The sequence below is a fragment of the Xenopus laevis genome, chromosome 4L, assembly GCF_017654675.1.
Source record: "Xenopus laevis strain J_2021 chromosome 4L, Xenopus_laevis_v10.1, whole genome shotgun sequence".
Classification (NCBI taxonomy): Eukaryota; Metazoa; Chordata; class Amphibia; order Anura; family Pipidae; genus Xenopus; species Xenopus laevis.
Window position 1 is genome coordinate 19,539,194 of NC_054377.1, and position 22,504 is coordinate 19,561,697.

A 22,504-nucleotide genomic window follows, 5' to 3' on the forward strand; every position below is an offset into this window, starting at 1 on the left:
GGATCCATACCCACCAGTGATGTCATGGAGGGGGAGAGGCTTGTATCTGATATTACCAACAGAGAGGGCTCGCTGAAAGGTAATGCACAGGGGTTCAAGATGGCAGGTATGAGTTGGACCCACCAAACCTACACCAGTAACCCCAATTTGTAACCCAAACCTGTCTAACTTTCAGGATCTGTGGGTATGGGATATACACTCCCATCACTTAACTGGTATTTGTTATACCAAACTACAAGGCCACATACTGGACTCACACTTAGGGCAGAGCTTGTTGTTTACCATAAGACAATTTTGGTGCATAAGAGCCAGCAATTAAAGGGGTTGCTCACCTTTAAGTTAGCATTGAATATGATATAGAGAGTGATATTCTGAAACAATTTGCAATTGGTTTTCATTTTTTATTATTTGTGGCTTTTGAGTTATTTAGCTTTTTGTTCAGCAGCTCTCCAGTTTGCAGTTTCGGCACTTTGGTTGCTAGGGCCCAGAAATACCCTAGCTACCATGCATTGATTTAAACAAGGAACTGGAATATGAATACGAGAGGCCTGAATAGAAAGTAGCAATTACAATAGCCTTACCAATAATTTGCTTTTTAGAGGGGGCCAGTGACCACCGTTTGAAAGCTGGAAAGAGTTAGAAGAAAGAGGCAAATAATTACAAAACTATAAAAAAAATAAAAATAACGACAGCCAATTAAAAAGTTGCTTCGAATTAGCCATTTTATAACATACCAAAAAGCTAACTTAAAGGTGAACCACCCGTTATATGGAGTTAATGGACTTCTACTTGACCTCCCTTAAATGAGAAGGAAAGGTCTTTTTACTTAGTGGTGCCAAAAGTTAGGCACCCCCAAGTGATCGCATGTCTTACCTGAAACCCCTGGGCCGGTGCACCTATTAGGAGGCTTCTTTCTTCAAATTTCCAGGGGCAGACGCATGCGTTCTACTGCACATGCGCAGCCGCGAGAGAAAAAGAAACCAGAATTTGATCACTCCGTGGTGCTCGCTGGAAGAATCCTGGGCCAGTGCAGTTTTCACCTGATTGTGGATTGGCCCAGGGTTTCATGTAAGAACATGCGATCAGTTGGGGGTGACTAACTTTTGTGGCTAACTTTTAGCACTCCCAAGTAAAAAGACCTTTCCTTCTCCTTTAAGAAGCATGGAATGCACTAACATTGCTCCAGGTATAAGGGAGGCCAGAGTTGATATTATAATAATGAGACATCGGTGACAACTAGTGGTAAGTAGTGATGGGCGAATTTGTCCCTTTTCGCTTTGCCGAAAACTAGCAAAATTTGCGAAACGTCGAAAAATTTGTGAAACGCAAATTTTGACGCCTGCGTCAATTCTGACGCTCACATCAATTTTGTCGCTGGCATTAAAGTCAATGGGTGTCCGAATAATGTTGACGCGCGACGGTTTTGACGCAAGTGACTTTTCCGACACGCGTCCAAATTTTTTTTGATACTGGGGAATTCTCACGGAAATTGCAGGAAATTCGCACCTGGCGAATTTATTCGGCCATCACTAGTGCTAAGATGTCAAATGATCAAGGAATGACATTTCTCCAGCAGAAAGTACTGCACATATATATATATATATATATATCAATGGTGTAGTAGAACCGGCACTCACCCTCAAAGCATCAAACCCCGGGTGCTGCTTCAGGAATTAGCATATTGGATCATTTAAGAGCACTCACGGGTATTGTGAAAAATACTACTTTATTGGAGTGTTACAATCTACCCCACATCAACGCGTTTCGGTTCTCTCTGAACCGTTGTCAGGATATATATATATATATATATATATAAACAAACAGGTATGTATTCTAGCAGCACCCCATAGGAGATACATAAGTGCCACTGATACACGAGAGATGGCAGCTGCTTGGACTTAATGACACATCAAGGATAATCCATTCTAATAATGCCCTGTGCTTGTGGCTTTATTGTAATAATGTGTCATTGGCAGACCTTTACAGTGGCTATAGTAAAATCAGAATAGAAAACATCTTGTTGTCAACTAACATCCGCTTGATAGCAAAGTCAAGGTATGGGGGGTGCATTTCTGTTGCAAATACAGTATCCACAAACAGTGTTATTACATAACTGGGCTTATAATCAGCCAGAAACCTTCTTCCCTGGGTTCTAACTGCCCCCCTATACTTCAGAAACCTAAGGGCATTTCTATAAAGGGCAAAAATCCAGCACAAGCCTCGGTGGAAATGAGCAGGCTCACACACAGGCATGAAATTATTCTCAGCTCATGCTGGTGTTTATTGTGTTCCAATGACAAAATGTTATACGCAGTTAGGAGAAACTTTTTAAAAGACTGTATTACTGGGCTATAGCGACAGACGAATTTCTCCCGTTTCGTGAATTTCTCGATAAATTAGCGAAATGTGAAAAATGAGTGAAACTCAAATTTTGACGCCCGTGCCAATCCGTCTAAATTTTGACCTTAGCGTCAATGGGTGTCCGAATAGTGTTGACGTGCGACGGATTTGATGCCAGCTACTTTTCTGATTGGCATCTAAATTTTTTGGCGCAAGCGAAGTTTTGCTGGTGAATTTAATGGGAGTTTCATTAATTTATTCGCCGGTGGCAAAATGCAGAAATTGGCAGTGAATTGGGTCTGGCAATCAAGGAAATCGAGGTTACCCTGAATTTTGTTCCAATATACAGAATTAGCCTGCAGCACCCTGGGTATTTTTTTTTTACTGCTGCTGTGCTTAGGAAGACAACAGGGGTGGTCAAACCACCCCTAAAAATTTGTCACTGCTTACCAGAATGCTAAATAGTAATTGTGAAGCCATGAGCATCTCCAGAAAATGTTATGGGGGCAAGCAAAATGGTTTTCTAGACTAAGCAGGTGCCAAGTTTGTAGGAAATTAATTTATTGGCAAAGCCCATAAAGTCACTCACAGCTTACATACTTATATAGCTAGGGGGGCTGTTTAAGTAGAGGATATAAATCGTAATAATCAGATGTGCGCAGCGCTGTGAAATTTTTTTGTGAACACACCCCTAGAAAACCTCACCCATTTTCCAAATCATACCCCAGACATGCCGGTATAATTACTACAAAAACAGATGGATAATGGGCTTATTAAGCACAGGTAACCAGTTTAACCACTCAATAAAATAGGTAAAGAGCATTTTAACCCCAGATGTGCCAATATAATTACTACAGAAAATGGAAAATGTGCATATTAAGCCGAGACATGCCAGTATAATTGCTACAGAAAATGGATAATCAGCATATTAACCTGAAACGTGCCAGTATATCTACATGCAATTACTATAATATGTATATATAAATATAATATCATTATATAAATATCATTATTATAAAATCATTACCTCCACTCAGGTGCAGGCAGATGCGGAAGATTTTGGCGCCAAAACACAAGATTTTTGCATTTCGTGTCGTTTCAGCCTGAGCGGAGGTAATGATTCCAAGTGCAGGTAGCGCAGCAGAAAAGGAGCAGCGGGGTTTCTCAGCAGGCCGTGATCCGTTTAGTGTGACCCTGGACGAAGGGGTATATTTATCAAAAAGTGAAGTTAGAGAGCCACAGTCCTCTACAGTAAAAGTGGAAAGTTCGCCACTTTCCAATCATTTCTATGGTATTTTGAAAGGCGTATTTATCAAAGGATAACTTTCACCCATGTATTAATACTCTTTTAAAAATCCCATAGAAATGAATGGAAAGTGGCGGAATTTTACTCTAGAGGACAATTCAAGAGTTGGACCTCACTCTGCCTCTCTCTGGTGGTTGGCATGTGGGTTTCTCCTGGAATGCTCCCTATGTTGTGCTTAATTCAGGACAACACAATCTAGAAAATGTTGATACAATATTCTATGGATGGGTCCTCTTAGCAAATGATCAAGATCCAAGACTTCTGTTGGGCATTGATGTGTACAGTATGTTTAATTGGAGAAGTTTGAGTTCACGTGTGTCTTTCTACTTTTACTGTTGACTACTGACTTTCTTCTTTATTAGGTTGCATTACAATAATAATGATTTCTTTCCATCCCCATACAGAACGCCTTAACCAACAATGATATCATGTTCGTCAAAATCCACTGTCCGTGGGACACGCTGTGCAAATACGCAGAACGGATGAACATCAGAATGCCCTTTAGGTATCACTGCCCTTTAATGTGTGTAATGCTTGAATTACTCTAGGAAGCCCTGTCTCCTGGGAACTTTTTCTTAATTATATCAGTCTGTCGATAATAACTACACAACTTAAGGTGGCCATACATGGGCAGATAAAAGCTGACGACAGACCGAGTCAGCAGCTTATTGGCCCGTGTATGGGGCCCTCCAATGGGCCTCCCCGATAGATATCTGGGAGGAAGTCCCATTGGATCGCAGACCAAGTATAGTTTATATAAACAAGTTACTGTTTAGTCATGTGGGCAGCCATTCAAAGATGAAAAAGGAGAAAAGGCACAGGTTACACCGCATATAACATCTGTGGTATACAATGGGATTCTACATAGCTTATCTGTTATCTACTCTGCATCCTGTGCTTAAAGGGCTGCCCCCATTGCTACACAGCAGCGTGTTTCTATATAATATAGTTGTTTTTATAAAGCCAACACGTCAGTTTTACTAGTGAAAGGCAAAAGTACATTATATACTGAATAAAGTATCCCCTCTTGTAAAATATAGGGATATTATAAGTTACCGAGGAGTTTCATGACCATGGCCGAAGGCCGAGTGTTTTTATACAGGTCATGGAACTCCGAGGTAACTTCTAATATCCTTTGCAACAGGGGGTGCTTTATTTATTATAATACACAAGTTTCAGTGAGTCAAAATGACATCAGAACTCACCGTTTAGAACTGATGACTCACCGTTTATAAGTATATAATTTACAAGATATTCATGGCTTTTGTGTATTATATCGTCATTACTTTAAACCACTTTCATTTTCTGATGTTACTGTTCCTTTAAAGGGGATCTAAACCCTCTATAGGTTATAGGGCCATTTGGGGCATTTCCTATATTTTGCTTTCCTCCTCCCTATTATTCTATTTCTTCAGACATGGGTGTGTGGAACACTGGTGTTAAGGCTCCCCTCTTCGGGTTGGAAGTAGATAAAGTAGATAAAACATAAACAATATATTTTAAGGCATGAGGATTTTAGGATGCAGTAAAAGATCAACTGGGACTTTGCATTTTGGAAATCCCTCCTTATGAAGTCTCCGTGACCCAGATCCTTTCTGGTCCAGGTCTTACTCGTTCTTATCTCCTCTTCCGTTCTTTGTAACACGATCAGCTCTTCTAAGGGGAAGACAGCAGGTTCCAGCAAATATCATTGCACTGCTACATTAGCTCTGGGTATTCAGTAGGCAAAGCCGTCTGCCAAGCAATTACTCCTTTGTGCCAATGAAAGTGCATTAAACATTATTACTTTATTACGTCAACTGCAAAAGCACTTCTGTTAAATTAAAAATAGAAACCTATTGGTTTTAAGGCAACTTAATGTTAGGTACATTCCTGCTCAAGAAAATACAGGAGAACTATTAAGAATGCATGTATAATATAGAGACCACCATATCGCAACCCATGTCCATTAAATACAAATTATTTGTTTATATAAAAGATGACTGTTAATATTGATTTGGGGGCGTGATATCATACATAGGGGAAATAATAAATGAATTACCCAGATAATTATGGAAGCTACTTTGCATGTTTAGTAAAGGGGAACAATCCCTTCCATTTGGGAATTATTATTCCTTTTAAAAGGGATCGAAACGCTCCAAAACAGCAAAGTTGCTCAGAATGCGCTTCACATAAATTGTTTTCAGAGATTTTTTTTATACTGCTAATATAATGAATTTGAAACAACAGTGCCCCCCCCCCCCCGGGCACCAGCTGTCCAAAAATTAAGTTACTGAGCAAAGAAGCTTTTCGGCTCAGTTCTATCACTTAGTTGACAATGAACTAACAATGGATGATAGAACGGAGCAGAAAGGTATACGGAGGTGCTTCTTTGTTCAGTAAGTTCATTTTCTGCCATTAAATTAGCAGTTTAAAACTGCTAATAGCTTGACGTTAATCGACAAAGGAATTTTACATTAATTCATTTTTGGGTTGTTTAGTTCCCCTTTAAAATCTGTCATGCTAGCAGGCTAGTTGCAAGTTCCTAATGGTCTTTTCTATTTTGTTTATAAGCCCATTCTAGTTGGGGGTGGGGCTTGATAGACAATGGGGCAAGGTATAATGTTACTAGGAGTTATGACATTTTTCAATACTAATGTTGCCCCCAACTCCTTTAACTTCTGAATGTTGCTCATCAAAAGTTTGGGGATCCCTGCCCTGTGTGGATTGCAGTCTACAGGAGGCTCTGTTTTTTCCCATAGACTATGGAAAAATGTGTTTTTGAATTAAATTTGTAGATAAGCTTTTTCTCATAGCCCATGATATTATACTTATTTATAATATATAAATATATCAATAAATCTCCCTGTTTATAGAGTCTACACCAAGGAGGCTATTTATTAAATATTAAAAAAAAGCCGACCAAATCCGCACAGGTTTTTTTTTTTCCTTATTTATTAATATGCTTTTCCGAAAATTTTGTTTTGGGGGAAAAAACAAGTCGCACGAGTAGCTATTCCCTTCTACTAATTATAGTAATATGCAATATTTTAGTTGAAAAGCAGTTCATTAATATACAGTATGGTTTCAAATTTGATTACATTTATGGTTCATGTATCTCCATCAGACTCCAAGATTTACATTTAACACTGTGTGAAGTATCTCCTCTTATGTTAAAACTCCCATGAAAGGGAAGTCATTCTCAACTATGTCAATTAACATTCAATGCTATTCTTACAGGAAAAAATGTTATTACACTGACTGGAGGAGCAAAACCATGGGCAGGTTGGTGGGTGATGCAGTTCTTTCTTTTTCCAAATACCCATCTTGCAGAACAAAATCCCAAATCCGCTGCAGTTGTAAATTTATGCTAAAAGTAGAGCTGGACTTGTATTCCATGGAGATGTGTTGATGGTGCTATCAAAACAAAAGGATCATGTACAGAGGAACTGCAAAAGGCGTTGCTTTAGTCTTCACCAAAGGCCTTGCAAGCTATTTTTTTATATAGTCAATCAACCAAAAAATGGGGTTATTGGGAGTTATAAAAATGAGTAATTGTGGAGATAACTATCTGAGATACCTTAAATTATCTCATTGGGATTCCTTTTGAAATATCTCTATGATAGTATTTGGTTTCTACCTGCTTTCAGAAGACATATTGCACAGATATGTTGTACATTAGTTCATGGGTAAATACAATAGGTTGGGAAATATTTTAAGGGTTCCTATACCCTCCAAAGAAGTGTGAGTAAATGTTTTGTTGATGGTGTTCTTCTCTTGCTTTCATTTGAGTGTGTAGAGAAACATCACTTTGGAAAAGCCACCATTAGTGATCAGAAGAAAGTTTAGAAGACACTTACTGGAACACCTTTTGCGGGTTTAGGGCATCATTAAATGCAGGGAAGCGGCATTAATACATATTGTGTGGTTACAATGGTAAACATATATTAATAACTGATGAGGTTTCATGGACAGGTGATAGGACCAGGAATATCTACTATAACATTCTTGGTGGGAAACTGCAACACAGTAACAAAGATCTTAAGAACACTGCAGCCAAGCAGCACACCAATCCAATCCAATCCAAGTTACTTATTTGAGTTGATATATATGAGATACCTTGGGCCAGTTTTAATTTGAACATCTTTAGGATAATGCAAAACCTTAATGTCAATACAACGACGCTCATTAGAACGTCAATGACCACCAGTAGCTGAATAGTGATGGGATTTTCCTGACGGCATAATGTATAAATTTACAACTGCTTCAACGCCTTTACCCGGTAATGCTTGTGCTTGCTTAAATTAGCATATCCTAGAATGCAATACCTAGCTCTTTGTAGAATGCATTGGAAACATCTGCATATTAAAGGGTCCCTGAAACTAACGTGGAACTGAGTTGAAACGGAAGAGCTGTTGGTTTAATCTGCAAATATGTATGTAAATATGTGGCAATACTCAGTATCTGCCATTTTTATTTTAATCTAAGGCTTTTTGTCCCTTACTGTTGGTCCTAGAAGATGCTTGACTTCAGAATTACTATTTACTATTTTGGACAGTTTAATCATCTACATGGTGGGCCAGATTGACTGAAACTATAAAAATCTGAATGTGAATGAGATCATTACAAGGGTGGGGGTGGGGGGTATCACCTGCCATTGGGTTCTATATTAAACCATATTAAAGATCACGGTCTGACCTCTTGTCAGATTTTAATACAGGTATAGTATCCGCTATCCAGAAACCCAGATTACGTGAAGGAGTCACCCATAGACTTTTATCCAAATAATCCAACAGTACTTTCTACTTGAACTAAACTAAGATATAATTTATTTGAATTAGAAGCAAACCAGCCCATTGGGTTTTTTTAAGGGCAGATTTATCAAGGGTCGAAATTCAAAGTAACTCCCATAACTTCGAAATTTGAATAAAAAAAGACCAACCGAAATGTAGTAAAAAATTCAAAGTTGTTTTTCTTCGGGTGAAGAGTCCCTATTCAATTGTATTCAAATTGTATGAATCAAAGTAATAGTGCATTTGATCAAATCTGAATCAAAGTTTTTTTAAAAAAAACTTCGATTTTTTTTCACTCCAAATAGGTTCTAGGAGGTCCCCCATAGACTAAAACAGCAATTCAGCAGGTTTTAGATGGCAAATGGTCGAAGTTGAATTTCTAAAGAGACAGTACATTCAAATTTTTTAGGGACTATTCCCTAGTCGAAGCACACAAAAATTAGCTCGAAATTAGAATTTTTTTTTATTCGAATTTTCACTTCGACCTTTGATAAATCTGCCCCTTAATGTTTATATGATTTTCTAGTAGACTTAAGGTATGAAGAAAGATTCATTATCTGGAAAACCCCAGGTCCCGAGCATTCTGGATACAAGGTCCCATACATGTACACTAGTTAGATAGCTAACACCGGTTGGCCGGTTTGGATCATCAATGAACAGTCCAAAAAGTAAAATAAATGCCTTCCCACAATACATTGGGCTTTATACAAAGACATTGGGCTTTATACAAAGTCATTGACAAAGACAACCAATCATAATGTGCTATTTTTATTCTAACCGCCAAAAACCAGTACCAGCTAAGTGCTGATTGGTTGTTATGGTTCACAAGTTCAGTGCAACTTGCTGCCCATTATTTGCATGTGTGCTTCAAACAAGTCACTATACTCTTTGCATATGTATTTGTTATGTTCACCAGCAGCTCTTTCCAATAAATGCAGTTTAGCTTTGGTTGCCCTTGCCATCATATATTTAAACCTTGCATATTATATTTGAATAACTTCTTCCATATCTAGTGCATGTTTCAGAAATACAGCGAATTCACAACACTAAATGATCAGCATGGGCAATAATTATCATACTATGCCATTAGATATAGAATGAGCCTGGTTACGTTCATATTGTTGCAGGTAAAGAGAACACGTGCCCTACACAAAGCATGTCTAAACTAAAATAAGCATGAAGAAGAGAGGTGCAATTCAGCAGGGCTAAGAGTTTCCAGTAGGGAAGTGCAATGGCACAGTTATTGCCTTGTAGAATCGTGTTGCCTGGCACAGGGCTATAAGAAATTATTAGTAATTTCCCTGTACTTATTGAATGCAGAGCATACAAACATATTACTGGCACCATTTTGCCTTGTGTTTGCAAGACTTAACTTTTAGTTTGTTATAGAATGGCCAATTCAAAGCAACTTATCAATTGCTATTCATTATTATTTTTTTTTTAGAATTTTTTAATTATTTAAAATAACTCACTCCTTCCAGGTTTCAAATGGGGGTCACTGACCCCATTTAAAAAACTGCTCTCTACGGCTACAAATGTATTGTTATTGCTTCTTTTTATTACTGATCTTTCCATTGAAGCCCTTATACTAGTGATGGGCGAACTTCTCCCATTTTGCCGTAAAAATTGCAAAACTAGAATTTTGACGCGCTCGTCAATTCATGACGATGCTCGCGTAAATTTTAACGGAGACGTTAAAGGAGAAATCAACCTGTGGGGGAAAAAACCCTACCCCCCCCCACCCCATTTAGCCCTCCCCCCTCTTCCCCCCAGGCTAACTACCCCCCTGGGGAGATGCCCCATACTCCATACTTATCCCTCGGCGCAGATTCTTCCAGCGAAGTTCCACGCATCCATCTTCCGGCTCCTCTGTAAGCTGAGATATCATTTTTTCTGCGCATGCGCAGTTGGAGCAGTTTGCCAGTTTGCAACAACTGTGCATGCGTGGAATTACACAGATATTCCCGGTCTCTCAGTCAGCTTACCGAGGAGTCAGAAGATGGATGCCTGGAACTCCGCTGAAAGAATATGCGCCGAGGGGTAAGTAAGGAGTATGGGGCATCTCCCCAGGGGGGTAGTTAGTCTGGGGGGGAGGAAGGGCTACCTGGGGTGGGGGTAGGGTTTTTTCCCCACAGGTTGATTTCTCCTTTAAAGTCAATGGGTGTCCGAATAGTGTTGATGCATGATGCAATCGACTTTTCCGGTACGCGTCCAATTTTTTGTTTTGGCCAAGTCTCAACGCATGGTTGCTATGGTAATTTGGAGCCTAGCAACAGATTGCTAAAACTGCAAACTGGAGAACGTCTGAATTAAAAAGCTAAATAACTCAAAAACTACAAATAACAAAAAATTAAAACCAATTGCAAATTGTCTCAAAATATCACTCTCTGCAACATACTAAAAGTTACATTTAAAGGTGAACAACCAATAGTCAGATGTTGCACTGCTGAACATTGAACATCAATTGGCTGATTGTGCTCACCCTTTAAATACTAATGTTATTGACCTTGTAGGCTGCAATGTGTTCAGTATTTTATCAGTAAGAAATGTGGCAGAAATGACGCACAACTAACACAAATGAGCAGAATTTGAGTCAAAACACAAGTGCAGTTGCTTCTGTTTTAACGCATCTGATACAACACTATTGTGTGTAGGCGGGTAAACATTAAGTCATATCCAGTTTGCAAACTGGGCTTGCACTCATAAATGAGCCCTACAGTGTGTAAAGTTTTTATTTTGGAAAATCTACTCCCGTGTTCCCACTTGCCCTTTCAAAGAGTTTAGCGTAAGTCCAGGTGGGCAGGAGTGGCGTGGATTATGCATCCATTTTTTAGAGGTTAATATGTGTCCCCCCATCCAGTGATTTAACTAGTGTAGCACACCCTTGGGTGAAGCTAATATGTATGAATAGGTAACTCCAGCACACTCAGTGACACTCCGTATCTTTCCCAGATTAACCACAGCAAGGTAAATGGTGTTTAAACAAGAAGATCCCTTTTTATTATTTAAGAGAAGCAAATGGGAGGGATCTGAATATAACCAGCAATATTAAACAATATGCATATAATAAAACAGTAGCAGTTTATCACTATTATGTAACGTATACAGTAAACTATAACACTGTATAATGTTAATAAGTTCCCAGTTCCCCACTAAGATAGGATGATGGAAGTTTACTCACAGTCTGTGCTCCTAAAACACTGGATCACTTGAGTAGCAGATATGAGCAGATATTGAGATGCTGTACACACACAGCAGTCAGAAGTTCCCTTCTGTCCCACAGCTCTCCCCTGTACCCCTCAGTCATAGGGCAGTCCCCTCCTCCAAAGCATTTTGCACCCTTTCTTCTCATTGGTAGTTGCAAGGCCCATGCAGGGATGCTCTGCTGCATGCTAGGAAATGTAGTTCTGTTATTGTCCTTGCAATTCAATAGAAATCCAGGCTCTTTATTGTGGTGAGTAGGGATGGGCAAATTTGATCCAAAAATTTGCCGCCGGCGAAATGTCGCTGACGCCTATTAAAGTCTATGGGCGTCAAAACAATTTTCTTTTTGACACACGGCGCCATACAAGTCTATGGGCGTCATTTTTGCGGAAAAACAAGGCGAAAAAATACACCCATCCCTAGTGGTGAGTTGCTGTTTATATGTCCCCCCCCCTGTCTTCAGCGTGCTGCCAGCTGCACAAAATAGGACACCGAAGCTCTGTGCACGGAAGTTTTTCTCCTATTAAGATTTCCTTAACCCTCATTGGTCCTTTAAGAATAAATCCCGGTAAATCTGCATTGGGATTGGATTATCCAATCCCTGTACAGCTTTACCGGGACTTATTCTTAAAGGACCAATGAGGGTACAGGAAATCTTAATAGGAGAAAATGTCCCATCCGACTCCGCCCACTCCTGACCGACTTGCGGGAAACAGAGCAGCTGGGGAGGAGGTTTTTTTTTTTATTAGCTATAATGGAAGTAGACCCCCACAGTCTGCCCCCCCTAGGACTACGGGGTCGGCATCCTCTATAGTTAAACCATTGCCCTGCACCCCCAATAGTTACAACACTGTTTCCAGCAGCTGCCCCCTAGGCAACTGCCAATCCTGCCTAATCCAAGTTCAGACCCTGGTTGCAACCTTTGCTGGCTACAAAAACAGACAAACAGGGTGATGATATCAGGAGCAGCTAGTGACATCAAGGGTACTACTGTGATATCAAGGGGTGGGTTGGTGACATTCAGGGGTAGGTCCGGAGAGATAATATTTGTGTTTTATAATGCTAAACCAGCGCAGGAGGTTTTGAACAAGCCAGCTCTTTAAAAAAAAACATACTGTCCAGTTAAAAAATGGGCACATGGCAACCGTAGTTCCACTTCTCAACAGAACTCCATCCAGCCAATGTCACGTCCCATGATTATTATACCCCTTGCCACCTATCTGATGTAGAAAATCAGTAGATATAGATATTGTGTACATAAGCCAGAACTTTAAGTGTTATCAATCAGCTCTTTAAGTGTTAACTTTTGTCAATCTTTTCCTTCCTTTTCACTTTCCTTAGGTTTCTCAATATGTTTAGTTCTTTAAATAAATACACCCTGACAGTTGCTTTGTATTCCAGCATGTGGGCGGTGTGGGTGGCCGGTTAACAAATATTACATATCCCCATATTGTGTAACATCCGCCCCCAGCTTCTCCATCAAACACATAAATTCCACCGAGCTGCTGTTAAGGCTTCTCTAGCTGAACCTCTTCATTCTCAAGCTGCTCAATGTACAACTTTAGCAATTATCGCCAGATGACAATATAACAAAGGCAGTGCACTCAATACAGTTCTGCTCATAAAATATTAAAGCAGACAATTAGAACAGAATGAGCTAAAAGCTAAAAGAATACTAAACCTTTCCAGCTTTATAAGTTATACACAAGAGCTAACAACAAAGATAATCGGGGGGAGGGGTAGGATAAGGAGAAGAGGGAAAGGACAGATATTATCAAAGGGGAAACTATTGTGAAAATAACAATTTAATATAGCGCTCATCTCATGGAAATAATTTAAAAATTCTTGCCCCAGGTGACAAGGTAAAGACGCGCAGGCAACATTGTTAGGAAAGGAACCCAGGACAACCTGAGCCACTGTAGCTACTCATAGGGTTAATTCCCCTAATAAAGTCCCAGTTACTTTACCTATGCCCTTTGGTAGTTGTGAAAGAAGTTTCCCTAATTGGCCCAGGGGTGTTCCTGCCTATAGGACATTAGTGCGACACTGTGTTATATCTATTCAGTGCTTGACACTGATATTTTAGTTGTGTAGCATTTTTGCTGTAGGCTTATTAACTAGCGGCAACAGCTTTGAGTATCCCAATGTAAAAAATAAATAAAAATAAATGGTCCTGATACTTAAAATGGTTGGTTCACCTTTAAGTTAACCTTTAGTATGTTATAGAATGGCCAATTCTAAACAACTTTTTAATTGGTCTTCATTATTTATTTATTTTAGATTTTTTTATTATTTGCCTTCTTTTGACCCCTTCCAGTTTTCAAATAGAGGGGTCGCTGACCCCATCTAAAAAACAAATGCCCTGTAAAGCTACAAATGTATTGTTATTGGTACTTTTTTCTTTCTATTCGGGCCCTTTCCTATTCATATTCCAGTCTCTTAGTCAAATCAGTGCATGGTTGTTAGGTATCTGTGTACCCTAGCAACTGGATAGCAAACTGAAGGGCTGCTGAGTAAAAAGCTAAATAACTCAAAAGTCACAAATTATAAATAATGAAAACCAATTGCAAATTGACTCAGAATAATAATAATAATAACGTAATAAAAGATCTAAACCCATAGCAGCCAATGGTTGTCGGGTTGGCGGTTTTCCAGCCAAATCGGGCTACTAATTTAAAGCCCAGGCGGGTTTTGAAAGTAAAAACTAGCCAAGGTCAGGCCCGGATTTGTGGAGAGGCCACTGCCCAACCACACCCACATTGGTTCAGAAACACTAGGGATGAGCAGGAGATACAATAGTTGTTTACATTTCCTTTGCATCAATCCCCATCTCTCTGATCCCGATGATGAAAATTTGAATTAATAAAAGTGAGGGGTTGATGAATTACGGCAGGCCTAGGGGCGCCCGCTATGTAAATCCCGCCCTGGTCGAGGTACGTATTTGGGCTACTTTTTGGGCCTTTGGCTGGTTTGTACTTTGGAAACCAACCAAGGTTTTTTCTTGCCCTAATGTGCCAAGCCTGTGTCTCCTAATGCATGTTGGGTAATGTAGGCTTTGTTTAACAATTTGCCAACTGCCAAGTTTATTGTAAAAAAAAAATGACGCGCGTCAAAATAATTTTGCCGTGCGTCAAAAAAATTTAGACCCCCCATAGACTTTAATGGGCGTCTGCGGCATTTTGCTGGCATCTAATTTTTGGTGAAGCGAAAGTGGTCAAATTCTCCCAAGCTAACATCATCCTAAAATTAACTTAAAGAGACCCACCGCTTTAAATGATTATTATATTCAATGTTTCAATAAGCATTTAATAATTGCCTCTACAGCTTTGGACACCCCAACTTCTGCTTGCTTGTGGTTACCCCAATAGCAAAATTTAAGATAATTTAGTCAACAGGATCCTCCATTAGTTTATTATGTACTATGTAGTTAATTATCATAGGCTGTGGCTGAAGGTGGGTGCCAGGCACCCCTGAAAATGTGTTTGTAGTAGGGTCCAAACAGTTGTAGTTATGTCACTGCTGAAGACTTCTCAGTCTATGTGAATCTGTATTGTACCCCACATGTGTCACCTCTTCAGATTTTTTCACTTTTATTCAGGATTGAGACAGTGTTTATTTTCCCTGATATTGCTATGTTGACCCTAATCTCTCATTTGATGTTGATTCTGTGATTTCAAAATCTTTATATCCCTTCTTTGCTGAAAGGCAACTAGAGAGAAAGGGTAAAACCAATAAAGGGCACGTGCAAATGGAAAGATAAGGGAACAGCACAGGATATACACCATTGTTTTTTAACAAATTATAATCATTGATAGATTGTACAGGTATCGGACCCGATATCTGGAAACCCATTATCCAGAAAGCTCTAAATTACGTTAATTCCATCTACCATAGACTCAGTTTTATCCAAATAACGCAAAATTTCATAAAGTATTGCCTTTTTCTCTGTAATAATAAAACAGTAGCTTGTACTTGATCCAAACTAAGATGTAATTAACCCTTATTGGAGGCAAAACCAGCCTGTTGGGTTTATTTAATGTTTACATGATTTCCTAGTAGATGAAGATCCAAATTACGGGTCCTATACCTATATATTCAGCTAATTAACTGTTGTCCTCTGAAAGATCATGTACTTGCTAATGACTAATATAAAGAGTATGCTTTGTCATAATTGGAATCAGCCGTATGTGATGATCAACCATTTAAAGGTCATCTTTAATCTAACAATGAATCATGTGATTTATGCTAAACATAAACTTGTCCTCTGCTTTCCCTGCTTATTTCCTCTGCTGTTAGTCTGGCTGCAGAACCATTCTGTAATCATAACAACCGATAAAAGAGCATGTACAGTATATTTCATTCTTTTGTTCTGTAAACTGTCTTTAGAATAGTCATTTTATACACAGCCGTTTGATATACAAGACTATTTACCTTCAGTTTGCAGAGGAACATGAGACAGCTTAAAAGCTGGCTGCCCAGAAACCCAATGAAGCTCGACAAAGAAGCCCTTCCAGACCTCGAAGAGACAGACTGCTACACAGCTCCCTTCAGCCGTGCGCGAATGCATCAGTAAGTTAATATCAGTGAGATGGCAGTTCTAGATTTGTGAAAAGGAAAGTTATGGCAGCCCAACTCTTATGAAAAGTCAACAGCCAGTTTATTCCTGCCAAATGAGCTAGGGGTGATGATCAATCTGGCTTTCTACATTCCAGTAAACAAGAGACAATTGAGGTCTTCTCTACTCAGAAAAAGTTATCTTGAATAGGTATCTACTGTCATTTCTAAATATGATATAGACTATAGGATACAAAAAAAGCTTTGCTCTGTGTGATTTCCAGATAATTTTACTTATTTTTATCAAAATGCAGTGCCATCATTCAAAAAGAGATCCCGTTCTTAGCCTTGTAGCTACAGGCCTGTTAGTTTGACCTCTATGGTAGTGGACAGTTTTTGTGGAGGTAATTAGATAAACAATATTAGAATTCTTTGAGAATAACAATACACGTATGAGATCTGTTATCCAGAAACCCATTATCTAGAAAGCTCTGAATTAACGGATGGCTGCCTCCTATAGACTCAATTTTATACAAATAATGCACATTTTAAAAAATTATTTCCTTTTTCTCTGTAATAATAAAACAGTAGCTTGTACTTGATCCCAACTAAGATATAATTAATCCTTATTGGAAGCAAAACCAGCCTACTGGGCATATTTAATATTTGTATGATTATCTAATAGTAGACCTAAGGTACTGTATAAAGAAAATAAACAAATCAACAAAAATAGTGTGCATATCCTCTCTTGAGAAAAAGTATATATATTAACTGAGAGGCGATGTAAATCATGGTTTTGTGATCAAACCCCAGTTCCAGGTTTACCAAAACTGGATTAATTAAAAAATAATTGAAAGAGACCCATGGATAGTAAATGCAGTAGCAAAAATAATTCTAAAAATTAAAAATATGTATGAGGACGTTTAGCCTAACACGCTTCGTGCCAACTGGACACTTATTTAAAGACTGAGTAAGTGCCCAGTTGGCGCTAAACGCTAATTAACCTAAATTACAGAAAGATCACTTATCGGGAAAACACCAGGTCCCTAGCATAACAGGGCAGGACATAGTAAACTTCTACAATAGTAGGTTCCACTCTCTGATCTTGGGCTAAATATATTTTAGGAATCAAAGCTCTTATAGTTGATATGGTGGATAGACAACTCCCAAACTTGTTTAAATACAGTAGCTTTAAAACTTTCAGCAACCAAAAATATTTCTAATTTTATGAAATTTTTCCACCAGATGGCACTAATCTGCAATCAAAAGATTTGGAAATCCAATAGTAGTAATAAGGTATAGTAAGGTATACCTTGTAATATAATAATTAGGTGTAGTGTAAAAGAAAGTCTGGTGCTTACTAATTCTAATAGGGTGCTTTCCAAAATCCGTGTCAGATTTACATTTTATTGTTTACTTTTGCTCATTTTTGTCTTCAGCCAATCTTTGTACTTTTTCATTTTAAGTTGCCATATTGTTTGATATGGAAATATTTTTCTATTAATAAAGTATGTTTACTGGTTTTAACATGGTCCATCTGACTACATACCGCAATGTCCTTATCAATGAGTTTTACATTCAGCCGCCTTATTCAGAGTAGTGAGCCTTGTGCAGGAAGACCTGGTGCCATCTGAGTAGCTATAGGCCAGGCCCAAAGTCAAAGGTGGTTCTTAAAGGAAAACCAAAGCTTAACTAAAGAAGTAGCTAGAAAAGTTGTACATTATGTTTTGGGTTTCTGTACTAGCCCAAATCAACCACAACCCTTTAGCAGTAAAGATCTGTGTCTCCAAAGATGCCCCAGTAGCTCCCCATCTTCTTTTCTGCTGATTCACTGCACATGCTCTGTGCTACTGTCACTTACTGAGATTAGGGACCCACTCACAATATACAGTACACATAGAATAGAAATGTCACAATATAAGGCTGATTAGTAATTAATACATATAATTACTACATGGCAGCACAGAAACCAGTGCAATTAGCATCAGAATTTAATAATCAGCAAACCTGTAGCATCAGTTTATATTACAGACCAACCTCATTTTCTGCTGGATAATTAGTGCCAACCCCTAAGCTTAGCTTCTCAACAGCTGCTCAGAGATCACTGAGCATGTGAGTGTCACAGACACTTTCCAAGATGGTGACCCCCTGTGACAAGTTTGAAGTCCTGGATCATTGCTGCTATTGACAAGCTGAAACCTTAGGCTGGTGCAATAAATACAGTATATAAAATAGGGCTTTTTTTAGCCATATTTATTTGTATGGTTTAGTTCTCCTTTAAAGGCAAAAGGGCATGCTTAAACAGGAATCCAGTTACTCTCATATATAATAGCCTTTCTGTGACAACGCTTCTTGCTTGGTAACTTTGCAATTGCGTCAAACCTGACTGCTTTGAAAATGTGCTAAATGCACAGATGTGCAACAAAATTGGTAAGATACTGCTGTATAAACTTGGCCTTAGGCGAATAGATTTTGTGTGACCAGTCAAGAATAGTCTTTGGTGCAGAATTAATTTATAAATACTCTGGTATCAGTAGTGCATTATTACATTAATTCTTTTCCTTGATATTTGTGACAGTTTTACAATAAACAACAGAGACACATTCTTTAGCAACTCCACGAGAAGTCGGATTGTGCACCACGTTTTGCAAAGGACAAAATATGAAGATGGGAAATCAAAGATGGGTACGGTAAAGTATTACTAAAGTGGTCTTTTTAGCTAGTGCTTTAGGATTGTGTAATATAGTCTCTACTTTTGAGTGACATCTAGTTATTTCTTGGTATATTTTAAATTGTTGGGTTGAAATTCAAATTGCTACGAGGGACAAAGCCCTTGTGATTGTGATTTAGGGTTGGACTGGTCCACTGGGATTCCAGGAAAAATCCATATGGCCCTGCTTCTGCCCGAATACTCACACCTGCAATGTGCCACAGTATTGCTAGAAGAGGGGGGCCTTTGCCAAAGTAATCAATGGTGGTGGTGGTAGCATATGTGGAGCATGCAGAAGAGATGATATAGTTGATGGAGGATGTGGTCCTAGAGGTTGATTTCCCTGTGGGCCCAAACTACATCACTCTGGCACTTTCTAGATTATATCCTGATTAATATTAAATATAATATGGGGATAATGGCCAATGGACAGTATAAAGGCATCATACCAAACATTTATCAGCTACAAAACTATTCACACACTGTAGGTGTTAAATTTTGTTTCTTACAATTCAGCCATGATGTTTATCTCTGTCTAACTACCGTGATATTATTAGGCCAGATTAGAATGAACAGTGGAAAAAGATACCCATGCAACTCAAAATAAAAATTGACACATTATATCAAGTTAAAATACATTATTTTCCCCACTAAAAGCCTAACGCGTTTCAATCTTCACCTCTTTATTTTCAGTGCATCATATCAGAGTCCAACGTTTCGGTCCTCATTAGGACCTTTTTCAAGGAAAACAAAGGAAAGCACCGAAACGTTGGAGTCTGATATGATGTAGTGAAAATAAAGAGGTGAAGATTTTTGCATGGGTGTGCCAGTTTTGATACCCGTGGATATACATAAATTATAACTGTGCACCCGTTACAAATGAAAGAAAAGTTTGCCTTAGAGTGTGGATACTCATTAGACTGATAGTTCTCAAACAGACTGACATTGACATCCATATTTGGGGCTAACTAAAAATTGACAATCCGCAAGGTTAAGTGTGATTGGAGTGAAGCTTTGATGGCTCCATTTTTAACTGCACACCACCAATTTCTGTTCATCCACCAGTGTGACAGCTGATGGCAAATGGATCAGTATTTCCAGTTTCCCCGACAGTATTTTTTCTCTATGAAAAGATATATGTGTGTCGCGAGTGCTTAATATATAGGTCATGGCCTAGTTTTCTTAGCAAAAAAGTAGCTTGTATAACTAGCAAGAAGGGGATTGCTAGGACATTATCTAACAGTAGATGGCTGAGACTTACTGTACAATTAGAGCTACTGAGCCAATGAGATATAAAGTTAAAGAAATGCATGTCTCTTTTCCTAGGTATCAATAGACTGCTCAGCAACGGCACATATGAAGCTGCTTTTCCACCACATGAGGTACATCTGGCATCCTAAAAAAATGTACTGTATATACTCGAGTATAAGCCGAGTTTTTCAGCCTCCAAAATATGCTGAAAAACTCTACCTCGGCTTATATTTGGGTCAAGCACAAAAATGGTTGCCGGCGTCTAAGAATAGTCGCCTGCGTCCAAGAATAGTCGCCTGCGTCCAAGAATAGTTGCCGGCGTCCAAGAATAGTCTCCAAGAATATTCACCGGTGTCCAAGAATGGTCGCCGGCATCCAAAAACAAGACGCCGGCACCTCCGATGGGAGCAGAAACCCTCAATTTTTTGATTGAAACTTACCAGAAGCTGCTGCATTTCTCACCCTAGGCTTATACTCGAGTCAATAAGCTTTCCCAGTTTTTGGAGGTAAAATTAGGTACCTCGGCTTATACTCGGGACGGCTTATACTCGAGTATACAGATGAAGCCACATGGATTTGTGAGTTAAATGCGTCATGACTCAGAGTTAATTGAAGAAACTGTGTTATCTAAAGTTATCTTAACTCATTTAATGCATTTAACCTTTTCATTAGCATACCAAAGCACCATTGTTCACAATGGTGAATGCTTTAATTAGATGGGATGTTGTGACACAGTTTTCTGTGTTAAATGAGATAAATGGGATATCTGTGTTTAGTTATTCTGTGTCAAACAGACAAACCAAAGTGGCTGCATCTGTATATGGTATTTGTATATACAGTTCTATTGATTAAATCTGTTGACATGAATAGCATTGATTCCTTCCAGGACTCTGACAATGAAGGTTAATAGAAAAATGGCTTATAGACAAACTGATCCAAGGCTCCTTTATTACTAAATACCTAATCTGACAAGAGATAATTAACTATAAAACCAAGGCTTACTGTACAGGAGGTGTTTTTGCTGCTGTGCATTTCAAGTGTTTAGCAATATAATACAAAGAATATCTTTGTAGAATTCCTCAAAGATACTTCCATTGTTGGAATGGTATCTAAGACCCCAGTGATAATAGGGAAAAACATGGCAAGTGAGACATTGAATTCATAGTCAATGGGTTAATGATGTTGAACTCATTTATCTTCTGCAGGGGAGTTACAAAAGCAGGCACCCAATCAAAACCCATGGGGCACAGAACCACAGGCATTTGCTTTATGAACGTTGGGCGCGCTGGGGAATGTGGTATAAGTATCAGCCGTTGGATTTAATCAGGTGAGCCTCGATCATTGTTCCGCCACTAGAAACAGTAAGTGCATTCCATACAGCCTTGTAGTGCTCGGCAAATATTTATCAAAATCTTTATCAAGTGTAGGTTGAGAGTGTAGGGTATTTATAAGATATCAGTAGCACCATTTGTGTAATGTTACAGAGTTATGTATTTTTTCAATGAATCACTTCCTCAATGAGGATCTGACCACCAAAGCTTATACTTCTAGTGTTCACGTTACTAGACAGTACTCAAAACACTTTAGACATTCTTATTCGCGTCTTGTGCCAGAGAAGTTTGATCCCATTAATTATTTTGGGTCTCATAGTACTGTATTCGATATCCAAATCCACAAAAAATTCCAAACACTTCATTTAAAAGAAGTATAATATTTAGTTCTAAGATCCAAAATATTAGAATAAGAACTATTTGCTGGGAGCATGGGGTATATATGCACATCAGAGACCATACAACTAACTGTACAATAGCAGATATTTCTGGGGTGGCATAAAGGTGGACTCTGGAGTGGTAGAAATATGTCCTCTAGTGTTAAATTACATGTTTGCATGGTAAAGATTGGTGGTGGATTCTGGGCTGTTTAAGCAAACAATCAGGCCTATAGCACCAGGTTCCACCAAAAGCAAACCTAAGGGCAACAGTGTTCAATGACATTTTTGACAACTATGACTATGTGTGGAGATGGTCATTTCCTGTTTCAACCAAATAATGCCTCCAGAGATGAGAATCAGAGAACCTGAGTGGCCTGCACAAACTTCAAACTACTGAACTGGAACACTGATATGAAACAGGCCCGATCCCCAACATCATTGCCCAAAGTAACTAAAGGTTTTGCAGAGAAATGGACCATATCCCATCAACAATGTTCAAGCATCTAGTGGGTAGTCTTCCCAGAAGATCAGAAGCTATTACAGCAGCAAAGGGATATATTCATACCCTTGGTTTGGAAATGAGATTTTGGACATGCAGGTGTCTGGATATTAATGTCCATACTGTGTAAATCTAATCTAATAATGTCTACAGAGAT

At 38.8% G+C, this 22,504-nt stretch overlaps 1 protein-coding gene across 1 annotated transcript in view; it reads left to right on the forward strand.

Annotated features, from left to right (window-relative positions):
• The window catches only part of LOC108713464 (anoctamin-3), a 187,259-nt gene that overhangs the window by 90,500 nt on the left and 74,255 nt on the right, over nt 1-22,504 (forward strand). The window contains exons 6-11 of the mRNA XM_041589950.1: nt 4,051-4,151; nt 6,866-6,910; nt 16,060-16,191; nt 18,755-18,861; nt 20,213-20,268; nt 21,343-21,464. Coding sequence (XP_041445884.1) covers nt 4,051-4,151; nt 6,866-6,910; nt 16,060-16,191; nt 18,755-18,861; nt 20,213-20,268; nt 21,343-21,464 — 563 coding nt within the window. The remainder of the gene's footprint in view (nt 1-4,050; nt 4,152-6,865; nt 6,911-16,059; nt 16,192-18,754; nt 18,862-20,212; nt 20,269-21,342; nt 21,465-22,504) is intronic.